This window comes from Harpia harpyja, chromosome 4 (genome assembly GCF_026419915.1).
Source record: "Harpia harpyja isolate bHarHar1 chromosome 4, bHarHar1 primary haplotype, whole genome shotgun sequence".
Taxonomy (NCBI): Eukaryota; Metazoa; Chordata; class Aves; order Accipitriformes; family Accipitridae; genus Harpia; species Harpia harpyja.
The window spans coordinates 46472705-46492865 of record NC_068943.1 but is presented as its reverse complement, the minus strand read 5'-3'; the positions used below and the strand labels follow the sequence as shown (position 1 = coordinate 46492865).

At 53.4% G+C, this 20161-nt stretch overlaps 2 protein-coding genes across 4 annotated transcripts in view; one reads left to right on the top strand and one right to left on the bottom strand.

The window, feature by feature from the left end:
• Positions 1 to 10546, bottom strand: part of SIK3 (SIK family kinase 3) — a 92199-nt gene extending 81653 nt beyond the window's left edge. Inside the window, exon 1 of one of the 2 annotated variants that reach the window (XM_052786687.1) lies at positions 10351 to 10546. The gene's annotated coding sequence lies outside the window, so the exon portion shown is untranslated. The remainder of the gene's footprint in view (positions 1 to 10350) is intronic. The other variant, XM_052786688.1, reaches the window with a different exon arrangement.
• On the top strand, positions 10350 to 19878 carry PAFAH1B2 (platelet activating factor acetylhydrolase 1b catalytic subunit 2). Of its 2 annotated transcripts, none has more exons than XM_052786692.1 (6): positions 10350 to 10368; positions 12161 to 12248; positions 12929 to 13018; positions 13833 to 13949; positions 14901 to 15023; positions 15688 to 19878. In XM_052786692.1, exons 2-6 carry the CDS (start codon positions 12168 to 12170, stop codon positions 15964 to 15966), a joined length of 690 nt encoding a protein of 229 aa, XP_052642652.1. In that variant the 5' UTR covers positions 10350 to 10368; positions 12161 to 12167; the 3' UTR covers positions 15967 to 19878. The 2 variants fall into 2 exon arrangements, with proteins under 2 accessions (XP_052642652.1, XP_052642651.1); XM_052786691.1 differs by lacking the exon at positions 10350 to 10368 and adding an exon at positions 11080 to 11204.
• Positions 19879 to 20161: the final 283 nt, after the last annotated feature.

Genomic DNA, 20161 nt, shown 5'->3' with positions numbered 1-20161 from the left:
TTTTTTTATCTTGCACTACTCAAAGCAGCTCAGATGAAAAACTATCTCCGCGGAAGCCAAATAGTAAAACGCTTGCAGACAGAATGAAACAGAATTATTTTTATTGGTTTCCAATGAGATTGCACTTGAAAACAAACAGTGGCTGTAGAACTGACAACCATCTCACTGCATCAAAATGCTTGAGATGCAAGAACATAGATGGGCTTTGTACAGCTAAGAACATATTCCTTAATGGCTACTGGGTAACGATCCTATTTGTTTAATGGTACGTTTGCACATGCAAAAAAAAAAAAAATAGTAGTACAAGCTAAGCTATATAATAATCAGTCTTACTGGGGGGAGCAGGGGGGAAGCCCTACGACCTCGAAAACTGCTGAAACCAGCTACAGCTGTTACCAGCCTCAGGGATGCAGAGGATACCAGATACAACAGAAGCTTCCCACAAAAGAAACCTATTGTCTTCTGGCCACCTGGTAACAAGAAGACCTACCGTAAATCAAGCGGCACATTATCCTTTCCGTGTTCCGAGGCAGCGGAGAGGCCCGAACAATTCCCTGCAGCAGCCTGCAGGGCTCTGGTGAGCGGCAGGGCCAGCATAAGCAGGCAGAATTCACTTTAGCTGCAGTCAGGAGCAGCCTCGGCTGGGATATGCCGTGCATACTGCCAGGAGCCCTATCTGTCAGCGGCACTCCACTCTAGCTGATAACCTTGACAGAGCCACTTGCAAGATTATAGCCCAAGGATTTCCTACAAGCACATCTAGAGAGGAAAGACTAAGTACAACGACAAATACTTTTCATCTTCAGTTGCTGCCAGTGCTACTGAGCTTGAACTAAAATCTCAGAAGCACAGATACATGGTCACACTGTCACAGTAACTGACCAAAAGACAAACACCTTTCTATGGCAGTGATTATTTCAGTGCAAAGGTAAATATGGACCAGGTTGGACATCAGGTAGTGCACAAACTCAGAGCGGAGATTTCAAGATTTAGACAGCCGAGCCTGGCTGGTAATGTAGCTTGGTAGTTTGGCTGGCAACTGCCCGGACTGTTCTACCTACAAGGCAGTAGCAATCCCAGGACTTGCGGCAAAGGTATGCATGAAAGCTTTCCTGAAGAGACAGCGAAGAGGAGAGGTGAACAAACACACAGTGAAAGCATTGCTAGCTAAAGGAAAGCACGGACAAGCATCTTTGTGAGAGTTTAGACGCACAGGTGATGAGAGGCATTTTTCCACCTAATTTCTCCACTTTCATTATAACACAGTCTGTGTCCCGGAAGATCTAAACAGCTAAGCCTACCTCCCCTTGGACACACACACACCACCCTAGCAAGGGTAACCTGCGCACGCACACCACTCCAGAATCCTGCGAGCCTTCAACAGCAGCACAATACCTCAAGAGACCGTATCCTTCCATCCCACAGACGGTAACTGGCTTCAAATTCAGCTCACAGCTACAGTTCAGCGTGTTATCTGATCAGACTTCACTCACAATTACATAGAGCTTGTCAGCTTATTCCTTCCACTAAGATGACTTGGATGTTGTGAGATGCTACACTTAGTTTTTAGGTGAAGCCTCATCAGCTTCAACGCAGCTGCCTTTGCCTGTCAGCAAGAAGCCTTAGGGCTCCAAAGACACTGTCCCCCGACAGGGGCCAGAAACACACCTGGAACTACCTGATGAGCCTGAATGCAGGCAAAAAAATTCAGAAACACTTCAGGCTAAACAACAGTAGATCCCTGACCCTTAAAAAGCCTCCCTGTGCCTGCAGAGCGATGGCCATGGTTCTTTCGCACGCCCGTCACTATTACGCCTCTATACACATTACATGTGTATTTCCGCACATACACTCTATGCATGCAAAGAGGCTACCCAGGAAGCGATAGAGCTGGAAGTCCACATCAGCCAAGGAGCGAGCGCAAGCTGGGAGAGACTTGCTCAGCTAAGGAAAAACCTTAAAAAAGGTTTGTCTCCCCTTCCGTTGCAGAAATCCACGTGCACCTTCTCGGCCTTGAAAGCACTTCACTGGGTCAGTCTCATTCAAAACTGCCTCCAATAGGACTAACAGTATTTTAAAAGTTGTTGGAAGGAAACACGAAACATCCATCTGTTTGCTGAAAGGCAGCAGACGTATGCAGCCTCCAAATCCAGACTTTAATTGAAATACTTTAATCTGCTGCTGCAGCCCCACATTCTCTTTTATTCCCAGTAGCGCCAAGGCATGCGTTCTCCTAATGGAGCTCTGACAGTCATCCTGTGCCTGGCTCTCTGTCAAACCACTCTAGCCTCCAGCTCCGGGCCCGCAGTCGCATGCTGATACCCTACAGAGACTCCTTTTCTTCTAAACAATCTTCAAAACTCGATAATTAATGTACTGTAACTGCATCAGATACTTTAAGAAGTTGAAGGTGGAGCTTCCAATTGCCAAACCATACATGAAAGTAGCAGACGCCAAGGAGATAGTGCACTAAGGTGAAAACACTAAATTGGACTGTCAATAACACAGTCATCTTCTGCATTACACAATACCAAAATTTAGGCCAGTCACTTTGTCCATCTGCAAATCAAGACAACAACTCAATGCACACAGATTGCTTCTGTGAGCATGCCCTATTTAGATGGCCGAGGCAGGATTCAGCTGCCTTGCTTTGGGAAGTCAGGAACGCCAGGCTCCCACTCCAGTCACTGGAAAGAAATGGGCAGTTTCGCTCCGCAGCTCAGCTGACCTGTTTTAGGGTGTGCCAAATCACCCTCCCGACAAGCCTCCTTCTCCCACCGGCTGACCCCAGGTTTTCATATCCACAGCCAGGTGAAACACATCCCACTTCAGCTGCACCTTCCACCGCGCCAGAAGAGCATTTTGTAGGGACATCCGCCTCCCCACTTTATTCTCCCATGGCGCCTGCCTGCCAGCTCCTTCATATGGATTCTTGGGAACTCCAACTCCCCAATTCCTGTGCGGAGGTTCTCCCAGCGAAGCGTTCCCCTATGACAGCCTTCACAAACTTGCCCACACAACAGCCGCTCCGCATGACACCGAGGGTGAATACCTTTACGCAGCTCAGCTATGAGGCACGAAACCAACATTTGTATTTATACCTCTGATTTCTTTTTGAACCTTTAATGACCAAAACACTTTCAGGAAGAGTATCTGCACTCCCACCACCCGCATACAGTAGCCAAGTTATATCAATAATCAAAGCTACCATGGCCACAAACTACAGGCTTAAGCCCGCTTCCCCACAGTGAAGTTCCACACCTCACACGGAGGGAGGCTGGAGTCACTCTGCACGCACCTGTCCTATGCAAGGACCACATCTTTTCCACGGTTCTTCAATGTTATGAGAACTCCATACCCAAACGGCAGCTGCCCAGGCTGGTCATTGTCCCCAACACTGGATGCAGAGGCCACCGGGATAACCAGAAGCAACAACAACATTTCAGTGTAATCGGGACACGCACTCTGCAAGAATGAAATGCTTCAAGGTAACGTCCGGCAAGGTATGCCACCGAACCTCACGGGAAAGCCATGGGCTCCCAGTGAGATCCACCTCGGTGGCAGATGCTCGGGCTGCCCCAGGACCTCCTGCCCATCCTCTTGCTGCTGATGAGCAGAGCAAAGCTCGGCTCGGCTCCCCCCGCAGACACAGGCAAACGCCGTGCTATTTTTGAGCACAACGTGTCAGTTCCACTGGGTGTGGGAGTTTGTTTGTGTGGGTTAGTATGATTCGACTACTTTGAAACTTGGCTGAAGCCGCATAATTCCCTTTTTATGGAACCCCTTTGATGGCCATTTAACAGAGAGGGTGAGGTTTAGCCTCAACTATAGAGGCTTGGGGTCAGAGTTACTAGAAAAAGACACATAATGACTAATAATGAATCATCCTTCAGCGGTTTCTTCATTTAAGTGTTAATGCAGCACATTAAACCCCTGGACTGGGATCAGCAGAAAGGCCCTGTCTGTAATAAGCGAGTACAATGGCTTAACTAGAGAATTTCCAAATTGCTCTACTTAAACCCGCGCAAGCTCCAAAGGGAGACACTTGAGTCAGTTTAACCCTTGCTCACATATGTGCAGCCGAAGGCAGCATCTTGCTTGTGCTGTGCAGATGACAGTGGGACCAAAAGACAACAGCGGGACCAACAGATGACAGCGCCCATCACACTCACGAGGGGAAGTCACTATTGACACAAGAATCTCTTCAGCCAGGGAGAACTTCCACTACAAACTGTAACCTCTACTCGGCTGACAACACTGGAGCAATGTCCTAAAGCTTTGCTTTCATGGGGGAAAAACATACTGTCATTATGCAATCATCTTGACAAGAGCAAGAAGGGGCGAGCTGCTCAGGCTAGCAGATTTCTATAGCAATTGCACAAGGCTGACACATGACCCAGTGAGAGAGCACGTGGGGAAAAAGGAGTTTAGCTGCTGCTTCTCTGTGAAAATACCTAATAGCCAAGGAGCCCAGTCTCCCAGCAACGTACTGCTATTTCCTTATTTCCTTCTAACGCGATTCCTCCTTCAAACACAAATGAGAATACAGGCTTTAGGAACCCTAGTTAGGCCTACACAGCATTCACAAAACCTCTGCAAGGCGTCTACCAAGAAAAGAGAAAACGATCCCTTCTTACGTCACAGCCATTCCTCTTCCTGCTCCCATCAGCAGCGACTACTTTCCCCTACTGGGGCAATTTCTGTAACCTGCCCAAAGATACCATCGCCCTGTTGACCGGCATTTGTTTTGCTCCCACAGCTTCGCCTCGTCTCCTGCTGTAGCAGCCCCAAAGCTCCGGCACAGCAAACACTTGGGAGGAAGGGATACTGGACGGAAGGTGGCCAGGCTGGAGAGGTACAAAAGATGTACCCGCCTCACTCCCCAATTAAGCTAATGGCAACACAGATGAGAAGTAGGTAGTAATTATCTTGGCTCTTTTAGACTACTCCCCCTGCCCAAAAAGGCTCAATGCAGGATAGGTGCCATAGGCCCATTCATTCAACCTGCCCCTGCAGGACCGTGGCCCCTGTCAGCTGGCTCTCCTGGCCCCGTTTCTACCTGTTTGCATTGTTAAGACTCATCCAGAAGCAGCCTTGTCTCAAATTTAATCGTGCTCTTGCATTAATCTCTTGGTAATCGTAAGTTACTTGCTGCAGCACGAAAAATATTGTCATGAAACATATCATGTCAGTACTTCAGCCTGCAGTTGATACAGGTAATGCCTCTGTGAGGTTTCAAGAAATATTCCCTCTTATCCCCACCATGGCAACTATGCTTAGCCAACGTCCATTTCTAGCTTTTAGTCTTCTACTAAATCTCCCCACTGAACGAGAACTAAAATACAGCTCTTCTGCAGCACACAAATGGTGAGAACAGAGGCCACGTGAGCAGCGGTATAATAGATGCCTGAGGAACTAGCGACCCAGGACCATCAGCATTTCTTACAGCCCAGAGAAATAAGAAGCAGGACAGGTGAAGTGGCAACAAACACGGAAAAGGAAGACGATTAGAACAAGGTGACCACGCGTGACCCTTGCACGGCTCATCACGAAATGCGCAGCACCGGTATCGAACAACTTCCATTTGACACAAGGACGATGAGTCATGGCATACCGGCATGCAGCCTACTTGGAGATTATCGCACTCGGTGTGCTGACTGGAGGAAGCGATCTGTGATCATCCCGTAGCCACACGTCAGAGGTAGGGAAGAGCGGGACCAAGCAGCCGCCAAGACTTTTCCACCCGCTGGGCTGAGCGCGCTTCGCATTCGAGGAGAGAGAAATCCAGGCAAGTCGTCACGGCTTCTTGAGCCTCCCACATTCAGCAACCAAAGCGTGCCAAATCGAGCCCAATTCCTTCCAGAGCAGCAAAGCCCAGTTACCAGTAAAGTCTACCAGCTGGAGTTTTATCTTGGTTTTAAGTGCCACAGTGCCCACCTCGAAGAATTCCAGCGCAAAATTTGTGCTGCTGACGACTCCAACTTGCCTAAAGACAAACCACAGAAACTAAGCCGGTTCCCTCGTGGAAGGAAACATCCTCTCCAAGCAAAAGCAGAGATGCCTCCCATTCTCCAGAAAAGTCTCAGCTCCCTAAAAACCTAGAAAAAAAGTCGGCCTAATTCTAGCCCTTCTCCAGTTGTGCTTGTGATGGTAGGAGTTGGGCTACGTTCTGCCAGGAATTAAAGCACCATAGTTTTGGGTTACTATCCAATAAAACAAAGCCAGGTAGCCCCTAGAACAGCACGCCATTACATGCAATTAGTCAGACTGGCTCCTGTCTTTGCCCGTTACTTAGCTGTTACGTAAAATACTCAGGACCTCAAAACTAAGCGGACAACTGGCCTGGAAGACGTCAGGACAGCACGGCAGGAAGATCCCTGGACTTGGGAAGTAGCCATCTTCTCCCAGGACTGTGAATTCTGATCTCCACTTCAGAAGAAAAATGGAGGCAAAAATTAATGCTCATCTCCCAACGCAATGCTTGGTACGTGCAGCGCAACACAGAATGAGGGAAGGCTTAATGTTTACAATAACATATTACTTGCAACAACATCAGAGGGGCAGCTCAACCATGGCAGGTATGCTCCACAGTCTGGCTGGGTCTCCCATCGTGCTCTAGCCAGTGGAAGGGGAGAAGGGCAGAGCAAGCTTTCAGCGTCGCACAGCATCCATAGCAGTCCCTCTCTTCCCTCCTCACCCCCAACAGCTCCTGAAGACTGAAATGCAGCATGCAAAGAGCACGGGACCACAAGGCACGTGCTCCATGGTGCATTCGCAAAGTCCTCTCTGTCAACACTCACCGACCACCCCTTATGAAAAAAGGCAGCATTAAAAATGACTCCCATGTCTGAACCAAGCTGCAATTCTAATGAAGTGGATGATTTACAAATGGCAATTGTATGGAAAACAATTCATTCGGTAGGTCACTCAGAAGATTTTTAGCACAGCAAAAAGGCAGAGTTTCTTGTGAAAGATGAGACAAAGGAAAGGGGGACAGAAGGCAGGAAACAGAAAGGGAGAGATGCAGCAAGATATCCTGCAGGTGCCCCATTAATCCAAGTCAGAAAAGCAGCTCCAGTTCCTGCCCAGCTATCAGAACGGCGCGCTCTTACAGAGCTCAGGATTCTAACTTTGCATAGCCAGGGACTGAATGTAAATTGCTGGCTTGGTCAACATGTAAATTGTCGACTGTTCCCTTCTATTTCATCAGTTCCAGCAGAGACAATTATGAATACAGGCCTCCTGCCCTTTAGGGCGATTAACATTCCCTTTCGTTAGTGTCCCCAACACTGCTGACCCACATTCAACTTGTGAAATTCAGTTATATGTAAACGGCAATGTTCTGCGTCAGCAATATGTGCCGGACCATTAGAGCCAGGCGCACACAGCACATGCTCTCCTTCTCTCTGTAAATAAACGCAGTCCTCGATTTCAAAACGGCTAGAGAAATCCCGGTCCTTCCACACAAGAACAGGCACCAAACTATTCCCTGCTTTTCTTTTTTAGGGAAAAGGGGACACGAGCCAGGGACGCTCAAGCTGTTATCTTCCAATGTCGTGTCAAAGTCCACTTGACCTGGTAAATGTCCACAGGAAAGGAAAACAGACTCCAGCGCCCCACCAACAGGCCCCCTTTAAATGCAGGCGCAGCAATGAACACCAGCCTACGTCGTTACGACTTCCACCTTTGTGAAAAGGTCTACACAGACAGGGTACAATATATTTTCCAGCTTATGCAGACATTCGCACTGGAATTCCTTTTGAGACGTCGGACAAGCGCAGTTCCCAAGGAGGGGCCATGACACGCAAACCAGCTTTTCTCTAAGAGAATGTGACACAGGGTCAAGTTTGTGCAGGGATTTGGTGGCTATATTTGAACGCTGCCCCATTCTTCCACGCAGCTACTACTGGAAGAGATCACCCCTGGAAGGGGCTGCCAGCACACTCAGCAACTGGACTATGGTTGCGTTTTGTGATCAAAGAATTTGTTCAGATCACCCGATGGGACCACTTTTGCCAAGGCTTTCCTTTCTTTTAAGTTGTTTCCACTAAGCCGAACTGTTAAAAGTACTACCGTGATGAAAATGAGCTCTCGGTAGCATTAGTTTGCATCCCCACTGCCATTCAGAAAAGCCTTCCCATACAGGTTCACCCTTTCCAACGCGTTTTACATTGATACCTCCCCTCTAACCTCCTGAGTCCCAGAGCTCGAAGCAAGTAGCTCCTCTCCCCAAGTCAGTAGCCACGGCCCCATCAGCGAAGGAAAAGTACTGAAACAATAGCGCCCAGGGTTTGCAGGCAAAACCCGATCCATTTGCTCGCACCCCTTGTCACGGGCTGGGATTTGAAAGGAAACCTGACCTCAGAGCTGAGAAAGCTTCCAGGTCATGTTTCAGCTCCAAGCCATTCCAGCTCAGCCTTCCAGGCACCAAGCAGCACAGCCAAACAGATGGCAGTTGTTCCAGCACAGGTATTTCCCCAGCCTCAGAGAGTGCTCGGACTTCAGAGGGATTGCATCTCCTCCATGCAGCAGCGCAGGAAGACGTGCAAGCGCACCAAACCCACCACTGTAGTAACTCGCACACGCTCCACCTAGGCTCCATGGTGGAGGCAACTACTAAACCCACCATCCTCTCAGAAAAGAGCTTCCTAAAGCCAACAAACTACCCTCAGCCACCTCACAGTGGTAGAGATGAGCACCAACTGCTATTTAGCAAAGCAGGAGTTTTATCAAGCTTCGCATCCTCTTCCATCATCCGTCAGCAAGGCGTAAAAGCCAGCCTTGGCCCTGACAATGTTGAACAGGATTTCCAGACAAAGCATGCCTGCGTTTTACCATCCTTCAGAGACATCGACTATTCCCACACAAAAGACAGTCCCTCCGCCTCACTATCTTGCAAACCTCAGAGTTAGCACTGCTCAAAAGAAACCTGGGCTCAATGAGGGAGGCTGAAAACAGGAACACAACTTCTAGCTGCAGGAGCGATCTCCGCTCAGGAAGATCGGTCTCCTGCATCTGAAGCACCTGAACTTATCACTCCTGCTTCTATCAGCCAAGTTCATCTTCCTAATGGAGAGACCAACGGCCAAGCCCTGCATGGAACCACAGCAGCTGAAGCGCAGGTTAAGCTGCAGCATCTAGCGCTTGAAGGCACAGGAACAGACGTCAGCTTATACAAGACAGGCAAATATAACCCGATTCTGAAAAGAACTGTCCGGAAGACGTTAAGCAACCGACGTTTACATAGCCCCTGACTTTAATTTTATTTAGTCATCTGGACCAAAAAGCTGGAGTTTCAGCAGATGACCGTAACTTTGGATTTCTACCAGTGCTTCAATGGAACGCGACTCTTGTAACGTTCAGGAGGACAGCTAAAGCACACGGGCCGAAACCATGTTCACGGCCTCCATCAGCAGCGCGTCCGAGGTGCTACTACGGTGGCTGAGGGCAGGGCAGCCGCACGGGCGAGTGGGGCTTAGCCAGGGATCGTCCCCGCTCCCCGCTGCCTTCCCATCCCCGCTTTTGCTTCCGTCCCAGTTTTCATCCTGCAACTGTTTCTGGAGAAGACTTCAGTATTATTGCCGCCAGCAGCCTGCGCCGGCATACGCAGCAAGAAAACCCCCCTCAGAGAGGATGGCATAACAGGCAAAATCGCGACTGTGGCAGCGGTCCGTTTCTTCCTCACAGATCTTCCAAGGGCTCAGGAAGCAGGCGAGGCCACTGGCCCGGGAAGGCAGGCTGTACGCGGGGATGCCTGTGCCCTAGAACCGCTCCCCGGGGCAGCCCCTTTCTCGCCTTACTCCTCGCGGTCTGCTGCACGGCCCCCGGAGGCTGGGGGAGAATCGGTTGCCGAAAACCCTCCGCCCGCCGGTCGGGGCCGGCAGTGTTGCCCTCTACGTCAGATGGCATCCCCGGGCTCACAAAGCAGCCGGTCGTTCCACCTCCATATTGAGCCGGGCGAGAGCAGAGCGACGGAGACAGAGTTCGCGGCGGGCCCCGCCGGTGAGAACCGCGGGCTCCGGGAGGCGGTGGGGGGGACACGACGGGCCGGCGGCCAGTCCCGCTCACCGCCCTGCCGCCCCGCCGGTGGTGACCGCGGCGAAGGCCCCGCTGACAGCTGCCCCGGCTCTGCCCCCGCTCGCCAGACCGGCGCTGACGCCACAAACGCCGTTTTCCGCGGCTGCTCAGCCGCCTCGGCGGGGCGGGCAGCGCTCTCCTCCGTCCCGGCAGCCCCAGACCGAGCCGCGGGGCCGGGGGCTCGGCCGGGGAGAGCCGCTGCCCCGGCGGCGGGACGGGAAGGGGAAAGGGAAGGCGGGAAGAGGCCGGCCCGCGGCCCGGCGGGCCCCTCACCTTGGCCCGGGTCACCAGGTGGGTGGCCAGCTTGACGACGGCGAAGTTGCCCTTGCCGATGGTCCGCTCGATCTCGTAGTAGCCGATACGGGCGGGGCCGGGGGGCCGCGGGGGCGGCGGGGCCGGGGGCAGCCGCGGGGCCGGAGGGGGCCCCCCCGCTCCGCTCGCCGCCGCCGCCGCTGCAGCCGCCGCCGCCGCCATCTTGTTGCGAGGAGCAAACCCCCCCCCCCCTCGGGGCTGCGGCACCGCGTGAGCTCATCCGCGGGGGGGGGGGCGAGGGGGAGGGAGGAGGGCGGGCGGCTGCCATGGCAACCCCGGGGGGGAGGAGGGGGCGGGGCCGTGACGCCAGCACCGCCCTGACGCATCCGCGCGTCACCGCCCGCCGGCGGCTCCGCATTGGCGGCGGGGCGGGGCCGGGGCGGGGCCGGGTAGGGCGCCCCCGCGTGGAGGGCGGGAGGCGCCGGTAACACCGGGGAGCAATCGAGCCCCTCCCCTCCCCCCCCCCGCCCCGAGGTTGGCGGGGGACGGGACGGCCCCAAAGACCACGCCTCGCCTCGACTCGCGACGGGGGAATGACGGCCGCGGACGTCACGGCCGGGAGGATGACGTCACGGCGAGGCCTCCGCGGCCGGGCGCCGCCTAGGGGCCAGGCCGGCCGGAGCGCCTGGGCGGAACTTCCGGCTGCGCAGCCGGAAGCGGAGCGGGGGGGAGGGGGATGGGCGAACGGCGGTTGGTGGGCTGTCCGCGGCGGAAGCGGAAGCGGCGGCGGCGCAGGCGCGGTGGCAGCCGGGGCTGAGGGGAGGGAGGCGCCCGCCTGAGAGCGCCATGGAGTCGCGGGGGGAGCCGCAGCCGCCGTGAGTGCCCGGGGCGAAGAGGGGGGGGGCCGGGACTGGGACCGGGACCAGGACCAGGACCGGGCAAGGGAAGCGGCCCGGCCGCGCCGGGGGCGGAGCGGGGAGGCCCGGGCCGCGCCCCGCGGTGGGGCTGGAGCAGGGCTCCGGGGCTGGGCTGGGCCGGCGGCTGAGGGGGGGCGGGAGGAGGGAGCCGGGTCGCCTCCCCCAGCGGGGAGAGACCGCCCGAAGCGGCGGGGAGGAGGAGGAGCCCCCTCCGGCAGAGCGGGGGCGGCGGCGGTGGCGGGAAGCCGTCCTTATAAAGTCGGCCCCGCCATGATTGGCACCTGGGCGCGGGCGCTGCCTCCCAACCTGCGGCTCCCGCCGAGGATGAGCTGGGCCCTGGCCCCCCCCCCCCCCGCCCCCCCTCGTTCAGCCCGGGGCCGCCGCTCCTGGCCGTCACGGACCGGCTTCGGGAGGAAGGGCCGGATCTGGGGCTTTCCCGGGGCCGTAGCCGGAGGCGTCAGCCCCCGTCCCCTTCCTGCTGTAGATCCTTCGGGATCGAGGCTGGTGCGATGCGCTCTCCCCCGGAGCCAGCTAATCCTGCTGAACCGCGGAGCTCAGTGGCTGTAAGCTGGGAATCTCGATACTAAGAGGCGCTAATTCTCCGTCCGTGAGCTGTTAGGATCACGCTGGCAAAGCTCTGCATAGCGGAGGTGCGCTTCTGCAGGGCATTCTCGGAAATGAGCTTTTTCCGTGGGTTTTTACGGTATGTCGTGCTCGCCTGCCTCCACTGCCCAGTCGGTAGAAGGCTGAGGAGTGGGTCTGGCATGGAGGAAAACACGTTCCGTCGCCGGCCAGAAGTCACCGCACGTAGGAACAGGCGTCAGTTGTCCATGGGGAATGCCGGGAAGTGCAGCGGTTCCCAGCCAGCCAGCTAGGCTGCTTCGAGGAGCTCATCTGACGCGTTCTCTCCGCAGGAACAGAATGAGCCAGGGGGACGCCAACCCGGCAGCAGTGCCGCATGCCGCCGAAGATATTCAGGGGGATGACAGGTGGATGTCACAGGTAAGGCTTCTTGGCTTGGGGGTGTCTGATGGGCAAGTGCTGACCCTCAGGGGGTGGCAGCCCTGCCGGCTGGCCGCTGGTACGTGTCTGTCTTGTAATGATGAATCAAGGTGAAAAGGAGCCTCGTTGCATGACCCGAAAGCTGCCCTGCAAAACCGTTTCAGCAAATACCCCCGTCGGCCCCTTAGCAGGCAGAAATCACCAACCCCTTTGTCAAACAGAGCACGGAGCAGCGCTTTCCAGCATGTCGCTGTGCCAGGGAGTGGCGAAGCTAAAACTAGCAGTGGCTAAGTGCCTGGCATGCCCGTCCCTTGCTGCAACGCTTCCTCCTAGGCTGGGAGAAATAGCCGGAGGACACTCACTGCAGCAACTAACCGTTCATTTGTTTCTTTGGTAGTTGCTGAATCTAACGGGCATCGGACAGGCTCATGGCTGACGTGTGTGTAGTGCGTAGAGTAGACGCGATGCTGGTCCTGCTGGAACCGAGGCTGTTGTGGGGGTTGGGGTAGTTGGGAGGAGCATCCGGGGTTGACAGCTTAACACAGAGAAGGGTGTTGGAAGGAACGGCACGGTTCGGCAGCAGGGGAAACCGGCCGGGCAACCGTCTCTTTCCATCCTGCAGCAGCCACGCCAACGAGGAGCTGTGAGGTGGAGCTTACCTTACTGCTTTCTTTCACCAGCACAATAGGTTTGTCTTGGACTGCAAAGACAAGGAGCCCGATGTGCTCTTCGTGGGTGACTCCATGGTGCAGTTACTACAGCAGTATGAGGTAACGTTAAAGAAAGGAGGATGGTGGGGTTATAGGGATTAGATTGGTTCTCTCCCAAATCGGGTAACTGATAGTGACATGTAACACCGACAATTTCTGCTGTTCCAATTTTTCTGCCATCCTTTCCGGTTTATTTTGCCCCGCTTCCTTAACGTCCCAGTGCTTGTACAAAGCCTTGCCAAGCCACACGCTGTCTTTCTCTGAAGCCGTTACTGACCGCCTCCCGATTTCCAAACCCCCTTCAACATCTCTGTGGCTGTACCTTGTGTGGGCAGAACACATTTAACCCCTTAGCACCTGAGGTGCTACAGGCATCAGCAAGCCGGCTTTTCTCTAAAACTCCCCTGGGGCAAAGCAGCGTTCTGCTGCTCTGCCGCAGTGGTGACAGAGCAGCTTTATTCTGCAAGAGCTGCTTCCATTTTTTCTAGTTTTGTTCCCTGTTGATGAAAAGGATTCCTTCAGGTCATAGACACTTTCTTCAGCTGCCCTGTACTTAGGGAAGCTGGGGACACGGTGCTCTGCAACAGATCCAGCACCCTCTGTGTCTCTGAGGAGTTGGGCAAACAGCTGCTCGAGGGAACTTCCCCTTCCTTTATGCCGGGACTGAGTGCTTGAACATCAGCAGCTCTGCCTCTTCAGGACCTCCGAGTAAGGCCCAGTCCTGTGTTTAAATGCCCTTTATGGAAGGGAGTTTTCAGAAGAAGTCTCCTGGCTACTTTTAGTGTCCTTGAAGACGTTGCTTGTCTGTGTAGTACCTTTCATTCACCACCAGAATGCTGCTGCTCTGAAATAGTAAACTGATTTCTGATTGCAGATATGGCGAGAGCTCTTCTCACCACTTCATGCACTGAATTTTGGGATTGGTGGAGACACCACAGGACATGTTCTATGGAGACTGAAGAACGGCGAACTGGAGAACATTAAACCGAAGGTATAAGCAGAAAACCAAATCTGGCAGCCCTGCGTTGACTTAGAAGAGACTTCAGCGCTGAAGCGCTGCAGAACTGAGTGAGCCGTTACTGTTAGCAGAGCTTTTTGTTTGAGCAGCCGTTGGTTGAGTGTGCGTCAGGTGTAGAAATGCGTGTGGCTGACCCAGAAGTGTTTGGGAACAGAGCTGCATGTCTCCTAGACGGACTTTATGCTGCTGAATGTGCAAATCGGAGGATGTCATCAGTAAACAGAGGCGGCCTCCCAGTCCTAGCAAAAACATCGATCCGGCCTACGATTTACCATAGCTAGGTGTAGTTTGGAGTTGCAGTCTGTCCCTCAGGCCCAAGGTGTGTTCTCGGCCTCTAGAAGGGGACGGGGAAGTATTTGATAAGTGGTAGCGAAGGTTTTCAGGACGTGTGGTGAAGAGCGGCTTCCCAGCCTGCACCTACAGTTGCAGCCCAATTGTGAGGTGGCCGTACTGAAAGCGGCGGACAGCGCACCAAGTTGCTGTTACACCACGCGTACCCCAGGGAGGGAGGCAGCGGAGCTCGTACTCGAGCTTACGATCTTTTCAAGCAAAAAGTGGAGCTCCCCGAAGGAGCTTATGCTATACTGTATAACTCTATGTTACCCTCTTTTTGACCAGCGTAGGCTCCTGCAGGTACATTGGCCAAGATGGGGTGGGCTCAAGCGTCTTTTAGGCTGTCCAGAAAAACTTCCATAGTGGCAGTTCTTCATCTGTCCTGAGGGCCAAAGCAGAAGCTTGTAAGGCACTCTGCAGAAATCAGCACAACTGACAGCTGAAGACCTCTTGCAGTCTTGAGTTTAGCCTTAAGCCTGACTCTTCACATAGCTTGCTGGTCGCAGGTGATGTGTACAAAGGGTTTTCAGGGTCAGCAAGCCTATTACAACTTGTTGTGACAAAGTTGCCAACATTTTTTTCTCCTTGTAGGTCATTGTTGTTTGGGTTGGAACAAATAATCATGAAAACACAGCAGAAGAAGTAGCAGGTGGCATCGAGGCGATTGTGCGCCTGATAAACAGCCAGCAGCCACAGGCCAAAGTTATTGTACTGGTAAGTTTCTTGGAGCACTGGGAAAACCAACTGGTCAGAGGAAGCCCCGTGTTCTCTGTACTGTGCCTCTGCGCTACTGGGAGTTACTGATCGTTAGCGGGGAGGGTAGGTGCTTTATCTAGCTTCTGCTTTCTGCGTGCCTCCCCTTGTTCACTTGGCTTTGTAGAAGTCATCCTTTTGGACCCTCCAGAGGCAGCTGTGATCGTTCCCATTAGCGGCATTGCTGTCCCACTTAGAAATGGCGTGGAAGAAGTCCTGTGAGGGGAACATAGGTGCCCGGATCAGAGCCAGCACTGGAAATCCTAGTTGGTTTCCTTGCCTCGGCAGCTTAGCTGGTGCCTCTCTTGTTTAGAAGCTGGGTGATGGCATTCAGTACAGCGCTGAAAGCGCACAGAAAGAGCACAAAGTGATACATTTAAAAAAAGAAAAAAAAGACAAAAAAACCCGGGTGCCTTGCCAGCTGTACTTACAGCTTACATCTCATCTGGCGCCTTTAGTTGCATTTCAGATTAGGTCTGAACAGACAAAGTCAGATTCAAGGGATGAGCTCCCCTTGACACAGACGTCTAAGTCTTGAAAGACCGCCTGAATTGGAAGGGAAGGCAGGCATTGTTAGGCCGTTGCAGTCATATGAAGCTCTTTTTTTGCCTCCTTCTTGTGCCAGGGCCTGCTACCTCGTGGAGAGAAGCCAAACCCGCTGCGGCAGAAGAATGCCAAGGTGAACCATCTGCTAAAAGCCTCGCTCCCCAAATTGCCCAATGTCCAGCTTCTGGACGTGGACGTCGGCTTCGTGCACTCAGACGGCACCATCTCGTACCACGACATGTTTGATTTCCTGCACCTGACGGGAGGGGGCTATGCAAAGATCTGCAAACCCCTCCATGAACTGATCATGCAGCTGCTGGAGGAGACTCCCGAGGAGAAACGAGCTGCCCTGGCCTGAGTAGCTGATGTCAGCATTAACAGCATCATCCAGCCCATCAGATCAGTTCTGTCACTGGCACTACAGAATCCTTCTTTCTTAAAGCACTTTCCATTGTAGAATGTTACCGGATGTTCGTACCTAGTGTTTTGAGGGGGAAGGCTAATGTTTAACTGGTCTTGTACATATGAGGGCCGGCTTGGTTGGTTTTATTGCAGGAGGAAATTAGCTGAAGAAGAGTTTTACTTTTAAATCATTCCTCATTTAAACCGAGAACAGGACTGTCACTCTGTGCCCCTCTCATGTCTTGTTGCTCTGTGGTTGTCCTAGAACCCTCGTAGCCTGTCTCTGACAGCCCACGCACACCCCCTGCCTCACTGGTCCTGGCCGTAGGGATTGTGCTCTGTGTATTAGCCTGTGAACAAGAATCACATTCCACTTGCAAAAGCCAGAACAGATGCATTTTTCCAAACTCGGTCCCACCATTTAAAGTTTTGGGGATTGTTTCTTTCTTTTTGGGGTGGGGGGGGGGTTAAGTGACACATGTTGCTTTCTCACTCCTCCTTTCTGAAGCAGCATGAAACTGGAATTCAGAAATGTAAAGAAACAAACAGTTAACCGAACTGCTGTACCACTCCCAGGTGCTGGTTCTTGTGCTTCTTTCAGCATGCCTGATAGCCGGGGCACCTTTCCTCCTCCCACATAGCTTTCCCCGGGGGCAGTCTCGTTCTGGTGCTGCTGGCTGTCCTGTTCTCTGCTCCTGTCTGCATGTCGTGTCGCTGGCTTTTAACAATTGCTTGGTTTAGGATTTTAATTGCCCAGTAAACGCTACGCAAGGCAGTCACTTCCTTGCTAGTCTAGAACCAACGTTTCATTTCTCTGAGATGCCTGTGCCACAGGGCTCTTTGCGGTGCCATTCATTGTTCTTGGTTGTTTTGGGTGTTTTTTTTTAAGTATGACTGTTACCTCCTTTTTTGTCTAAAGGAATCCCATATGAATAGCCCCTGTCTGCAAGGCCTAAATCAGTCTGAAGCTTTACAGATTCCAAGGTGTATATTTCTTTATCGCTTCTGTTTTACGTGTATAAACATTTTATTCGAGCAACTATGGCCTCTTAGAGTAAAAAGTGAAGTCAAGGCATAGCTTTTCCTGCCCCGGACGCTGCTCCTCACCTCTAGCCAAGGGAGCCGGAGGGGCAGGTGCCCTCCTACCGGGGCTGCGACTAGGAGGGGGTTTGGTTTGGTTTTTTTTGTTACAAGGGCCGGTTGTAGTCTACTAACCATGGTAGGAAAACAGCCTTTCATTTAGAAGGGAAAGGTTCTCTTGTTCAGAAAGAAACTGGTTTGGACCCAAAAGGCAGAGCCCTAGCTGAATAGATAACTCTACTTGCAAAGAAAACACTTCTAAAGAAAGTCTGTTCCTCCTCGGCTTACCTGCTGGAGTCGGAGCGCGGCAGTGCTGTGCAAACCTCGCCGTGGTTCGCGCCCTGGTAGCTGGCCGAGAGCTGCCAGCACAGCTCTCTGCCCTTCTTCCCACCTAAGCGGGCTCTGCAGTCAGGCGCGCTCATCCTGGCCGGTAAACCGGAGAGGAACGGATAGCTTCTTAGCGGGCACTTCATGCTGTGTTCCGAACAAGGGGTGTTTAGGTGCCCGGGCTGCTTGCTGTGCCCCGCTGCAACAAAGTACGTAGGTACTGTATATAGTCTGTCTGCCCTTTTTTATAATGAAGGGTGCTGGTGTTGAATGCAGTCTATAACCTAGCATTAAGGAATACTTTACTGTCCCCACTACGTTCCCCTCTTCCTGTAGACTTGATCGTAGCAGGATTTCTGCCTGGATTGCATGCATAGTGTGTGTTTTGTTTCCAGTATATGTGATCTACACACAGATGAAGGAAAGATGAAGTGTTCTGCTTGCCAGGATCAGAAGTAGGAAGTTTCGGAGTGCCGCGGTAGAGGAGGGAGTACAGTCCTGCCCCCACAAACCCAACTAGGGACGCACTGCTCCCTGAGGCTTGCTCTGGAGCTCTGCTGCCTTGCAGGACGGGCTTTAAGGGAGGGTTGCTCGTGCTGCCGATAAGGTGCTGGCTGGAGAAGCTGGGGCAAGGGAGAGTGGGAAAATCAAGTGTTACAAATACGCTGCAGTGGAGGATTCCTGGGGAAAGGGCTTCTCCCACCCCCTAGGCACCCCTTAGAGAGATGGGATAGAACACGTTCCGCTCCCTCTGAGCTTTTCGGGTTTCTAGGCTTGTGTGAAAAGGCAGCGTGCTAGTTTAATCTACGCATCATCCCTGCTTCCCTCCCTGCTGTCGCTGTGTTTGGCTCGAGAGATGCTAACCAGGAATGTACTCTCCAGAAAAAAGCTCTGCCTTCTCAACTCAGCGGCCAAGGCTGTGCTTAGCTGTGAGTCAGCCCCTCTTGGCGGGGTGCCGAGCGGACCGGGAGGTTTTGCAGGCTCCCGAGCCTTCGGCAGCGTGACTCGGGCCAGCTCTGCTTAGGCTTGGCTTGCTGAGGTGCCGCACTCTATGCTTGGTTCAGTGCTCATGGCCTTCCTTTTCTGCTCCCCTAACCCCCTCAGGGACTGCTGGCACTGCGTAATGAAAGCAAGGACGGCTTCCCCTCCACTCAGACTTTGCTCGGCTCGTCGCTGCCTAGTAAGAAGCTGCCCCACTCACAGCTGCGAGGTTTTGGGGTTCTCCCTCCTCACTGATTTCATACTAAAAACCAAGCGCCTTGTCGCAGGAGGCGTAGAAATGCTTCAGTTCCGGCTCTGGGTGACCGATGTCCCCTGGGGTTGCGGCTGCGCTCCCCCCGGCTGGCCAGTGGGAACCCTGTCGTGGTTAAGGGTTGGCTGGAAAGGAGCCGGCCCTGTGGGGCTTCTCCAGCCGTCAACAACCCAGCCGCGTTTGACAGCTCTGTGCCGGAGCTGGCCATCTCTGTGTGAGCGTTGCCAGTTGCAGGTTTATCGCAGCAGAGAGAAAAACCAAAAGATGTGAAAGGACAGAAAGAGTCTTTGGTGACTTGCCGGGGGGACAGGAGGACGACCGCAGGATGGAACCTGCGAGGAGGAAAGCCCGTACCGTGCGTAAAAGGAGGCCGTGCCCTCCCTCTGCGCCGCCTGCCCGCAGGTACTGCTCTCTCACCGCCCCGAACCTTCCTTCCCCAGGACAAAAAAAATTGTCATTCTGCTTTGGCAAAAATGCATCGGCTGGTAGAGCTCACTCTGTTAGTGCATATTTCAATATAAATGTCAATGTTTCACCCCACCGTGTTGCAGCGTATGTGTGTGTGTGTGCCTAGGCGCCTGCATCTCGCCTTTCTTCCCTCTCTGTGTCGGTGACTTGTTCTGTTCGGTGTCTGCGGGGGCCGGGGAGGTGCTGCCCTGCACGGAGCTGCCAAACCATCCTCCCCCTGGCTGCACTCACAGCGTTCCCTCCCTGGGGGGCTTGGGAGTCATGCTCTGCTGGCTCCTTGCGTACTCTGTTCTTTTCCCTGCTCAGCTGGGGGGCTTTTCTTTGTTTGTTTTTCCTCTCCTTGCACTGTGCGGAGCTCAGGTCCCGTACCTAAAGCTGTAAGCAAGGTTCTGTGGGTGAAGGTAACTGGTACTTTGGCCCTTGACAGGACATTGGATTGTCTTTGATGACGCAGCGATTTCTCTTTAATAGCCCTGACATGAGCAGGGAATGCACATCACCACACAATCCAGCTTACAGTCATCCCAGCAGAAGCTTGACTCGAGTTTGAGCAGCAGCTTAGGAGTCAGTTGGAGTTCTGCTTCCAGCTCCTGCATGGGTGTCCGTCTGTCCCCGAGCAAGTCGTTCCATCCGCTGTCAGCATCACCACCCGTAACCTGGAAACAACACGCAGACTGTCCGAAAAGTGCTTTGGGATCCTCGCCGAGAGGACCTATAGAAATAAAGTGCACAATAGCAGCAGTGCTTGTCTCTTTACGTTTGTCCCACAGAGAGCAGAGGGAAACCGGCGGCAGGGTGTTGGCTGTCACTTTGAGCCTAGAAAATGGCTTTCTGCAGCATTATGTGGGGCTGAGCTGTTTCGGCAGAGCAGTTAGAACCCAGAAACCCCATCACAGGCATGTAAATCTTGACACGTGCAGCCACGGAGCCTGTCGAGAGGGGGACCTATATGTGGGAAGCTCATCAGCAGCTGGGATGGGGGGTCTTTGCAGAAGATGCGCGATAAAACACAGTGTGGCATCGC

Excerpts from the sequence above, each read along its gene's own strand:
- PAFAH1B2 (XM_052786691.1), top strand. The coding sequence starts at position 11,176 with ATGGAGTCGCGGGGGGAGCCGCAGCCGCC. Across the intron at positions 12,249-12,928 it reads ATGACAGGTGGATGTCACAG|CACAATAGGTTTGTCTTGGA; the intron begins GTAAGGCTTCTT and ends TTCTTTCACCAG. Across the intron at positions 15,024-15,687 it reads AGGCCAAAGTTATTGTACTG|GGCCTGCTACCTCGTGGAGA; the intron begins GTAAGTTTCTTG and ends TTCTTGTGCCAG.